The sequence below is a fragment of the Frankliniella occidentalis genome, unplaced genomic scaffold, assembly GCF_000697945.3.
Source record: "Frankliniella occidentalis isolate FOCC.00 unplaced genomic scaffold, Focc_3.1 Scaffold140, whole genome shotgun sequence".
NCBI classification, from domain to species: Eukaryota; Metazoa; Arthropoda; class Insecta; order Thysanoptera; family Thripidae; genus Frankliniella; species Frankliniella occidentalis.
In genome coordinates, this window is record NW_026267267.1 from 750,325 (window position 1) to 753,993 (window position 3,669).

The following is a 3,669-nucleotide window of genomic DNA, read 5'->3' on the forward strand; positions in this document are numbered from 1 at the left end:
GGGGGGGGGGGTGAAACAACAAGGAGTGTGCGGGCGACACGGTGGGTGCCACTTGCAAGGTGGAAATGAAAGGGATGATCATGCTTTTCGTTAGGCGAGACGGAGGGACCCACATCGCTGATACGGCGGTCAAAGTAGGGGGGAACACGGCATGAGACCCTATAATAATAACAAGGAAAAAAATGTAGGGTGACAAGAGAAGGGGGTGGGGGAGCTGGAAAGCTATTAATTTGAGGGAGAGAGAAAGAGTTTTGACCGTGTGTCCCTGCTGCAGGCACGCACACGGGTGTCGCCCGGCGAGTAGTATCCCTTTAAAATTGGAGTGCCATTATCTCTGGCCGAGTACCCGTGTAAACAACCATGCAGTGGGGCCGGTGGGCGGGCAGGTGAGGTGGCCGTCCGTGTCGCCCGGGCGTGTCGCCGCTCACGTGACTCCAGAGACACTTCATTCTCGCGCTGACAATAACGACTACTCCCCCTTCTACAATCTCTTGCTGAGAGCCGCGCAAAACGGTCCGCCAAACCCTCTCTCTTTCTCTCTCGCGAGCGTCCAGCATCCGACCGACGAGGAATTATCGTCATTACAGTTATTGCATCTCGCAAAACGGCGGCGACCGGCCAGCCGATAAAGAAACCACGGCGAGCAAGACAATACACATGTGGTCATTACATCAAAGCGAGAAAGAGAGGGAGAGAGAGAGAGAGCGGGCGGGAGTAAGAGGTGGGTAGCGGCAGACCAACCTATCATCGGCCTTGACAATAATAAACAAAAACGAGAAAGACGCGGCTAGCCGGGCTGGTGGCTGTGGTGGGCACGCACGAGCGGCCACGGGCGTGATACGCGCGGCCAGCGATACGCGTCGCCCGTCATTACAATAATTAGTGACCCCCGGAGGCCTTCGGGTCGCGTCGCCTCTCGTCGCGAGGAGAGAGAGGGCCCCGCGGCGGGGCTATCGCATCTCAGAGAGAGAAAGAGAGAGAGAGAGAGAGGCGGGCTGACTGTGAGCGCGACAGAGATGGACACGTACTCGTCCACGAGGGTCCCGCGGGACGGGCGGGACAGCCGCGGGTGACATCACCGACGGGAATACATGTAAAGTGTTGGCGACACTGGCCCAGGCCGCCGCCGAGCCCGAGCCCGAGGCCACGACGACGCCAGCCCGCCGGCTTGCCCGCGGCGGTTCCGGGTGACGCCTATCTCACGGGGGGGACCCCGCCGGGGACACACCAGGGGGCATTATCACTCCGCTATGGCGCGTCACTCTCGCTAATTTTGATTGACACTCTGGTGGCCGCCCTTTTCCCGAGGCGAGAGGCGGGCGCGCCTCGGCGGCCGGCCGAGCAGGAAGGAAGGCGACGTTCGATCGGGTCGGGGCGGGCGGGGCGGGTCCGGCGGGCCCCGCGGCGGCCGCGGTGTGACGGTAGGCCCGGCCGCGTCCGGCGGGGGCCGGGGAGAGACAAAGGCCGCCGCGGACGCGTCCCTCGCCGTCCCGTAATGACATGTGCCGGCCGATCGATGCGTTATTACTGGGATGCCTCAGTTGGGCCGCGTCCGGATCGACAGCCTCGCCGCCGCCGCCGCCGCCGCCGCCGCTCGCTCGCTCGCTCGTCGTGACGAAGCACGCGACGACAAAAGGACACTCACACACACACATGCGCGCAGTCCGCCACACACGTTTGACGCGGCGTCACGTCAAAAAGGAATCGACCTTGAGGTCGCGCCGAGAGCGGCTGCTGACAGATCAGGCAGAGCCCGAAGGCGAGGCGTGCGAGCGTGAGTGTCGCAAGCACGAAGGCGATCCGGACCACACCAAGAAGGAAGGGACCCGCCATGCAAGGCGCGGTGGGGCGCGGCGGGGCGGGCCGCGGGGACAAGAGCGTTAATTACCAGCCATGACGCGACACCTCTGCCGCCACCGGGCGGAGCAGTAGAGAGGGGGGGGGGGGGGGAGGGGGGGCGTCGCGCCCGGGTGTCGCGTCCTCGCCGCCGGCATGTATGCATCACACACACACGGGCGGGCGAATCACAGGCACGGGAGGTGCCGCGTCACGGGAGACAGGCCGTCATTATTGTCATTTCCTTATCGCGAGAATTGACAACTAACGCTCTTTTAAGAATGGGGGTTTCGTTCCGCTAAAAAAAAATGATTGGGGCAAAAAAACATATATTGTTATACTTACATTGAGGATGTATCCTCTCGCGTAGTCGTCCTGCGTCCAGCCGAAGCCACGGAGGACCTGCACGACCTGGTCGGGCCTCAGGACGCTGAACAGGCGGTCGAGGAGGATCTTGAGGCGGACGGGGAGCGCATGGCAGCCGTACAGCGCGAGCGAGGCGATGTCGAGCAGGGCGTTGGGCTGCACCGGCTCCACGGGCTCCATGGGGCCCTGGCCGAAGTTCTGCCGGCACCCCAGTTTGTCCAAAGCTGCAAACAAAAATGAAGTGAACGTTAGTCCCTGTCTCTCTCGCACGCACACACATGACATGTCCACAGCTGCCGCGCGGTCCGGACAGCGCGACGTAAAGAAGAACGAGAGGAAGAAAGGGTTGAGAGTGGTTTCCATTACACGAGGGATGTTACAAATTAAGGGGTGGACTCCATGCAGAAAATAAAGGAGTGAATACTGCATGAAGACACGCTGGGGGAGGATGTGTATTATGTAAACAGGCGGCCGGCCAGGGGTCCGGTTTCAGATAAGAGACCCTCGTCACCAACACAACCCTCGGGGCCGTGGCGTGGCGTGCCTAGCACGATGACCCGTGTCCCGCTAAAGCTGCGTTGGCAATTTCGCCAGTTCCACGATTAACAAAATAATTATGAAACAAGAGAAACAAGAATAAAATAAAAATGAGGTGACCACGGCAAGGCCGGGACACATGGGCGTGGCGCGGCGTGCCAGGGGTCTGACCCGGGCGACCAGCCGGATTGGAACGAGAACCACTCACGACGAAAAAGGAGCAAAGGAAAACAAGAAAAAAAAAGAGAAGGGATCAGTTGAATAATAAACAATTTCCTGGGCGACGCCATGACCGAAACGTCGCACGATGTCAAGGGGTTGGGCGTGACATGTCGACACGCCTGGGCAGCAGCGCCTCCTCCTGGGCAGTCAGCCTTCCAGATAATTTCCCTGCCTCCCCCCCCCCCTCTTGTGTGACCCGCTGGGTGAATCATGCAGTACGCATCGCACAGTTTCAGTGACCTCCCCCCCCCTCTCCTCTCCCTCCGGCCATAAGCCTTTGCCAACCCGGCCAGCAGGATTCACACGCCAAACCGGTCTTCCCTGGCGTACCCCAAGGGCCTCACTCCTCCTCCCGGCCACAACGTGATGCACAGCCATTCCCAAATCTCTACCAAAACCGCATCGGGAGGACAAGGCTCGCCGCCGAGGACCACATGTAACGCGGCGACTGGAGCCACGTACTCAATTACTCGGGAGGGGAAAGGGGGGGGGGGAGGCGCCGCACCCTAACCGCACCCGGCCGAAGCGCACTGCGACCAAAACTTTTCTAGGAATCATTCGAAAACGACAGACACAATCACGCACGCTCTCTCTCTCTCTCACACAGTCGCACGTAGGGCATCGCGTGACGCGCCAGGGGCGATAGGATAAAGAGAAACGATTACTTGTCTTGTCGCGGCGGGCCGTGGCGGGGCGGGGCGGGGCGGG

General features: G+C 60.9%; 1 protein-coding gene across 1 annotated transcript in view; it reads right to left on the reverse strand.

Annotated features, from left to right (window-relative positions):
- The window catches only part of LOC113213222 (zinc finger protein basonuclin-2-like), a 23,413-nt gene that overhangs the window by 15,151 nt on the left and 4,593 nt on the right, over nucleotides 1-3,669 (reverse strand). The window contains exon 2 of the mRNA XM_026432209.2: nucleotides 2,182-2,426. Coding sequence (XP_026287994.1) covers nucleotides 2,182-2,426 — 245 coding nt within the window. The remainder of the gene's footprint in view (nucleotides 1-2,181; nucleotides 2,427-3,669) is intronic.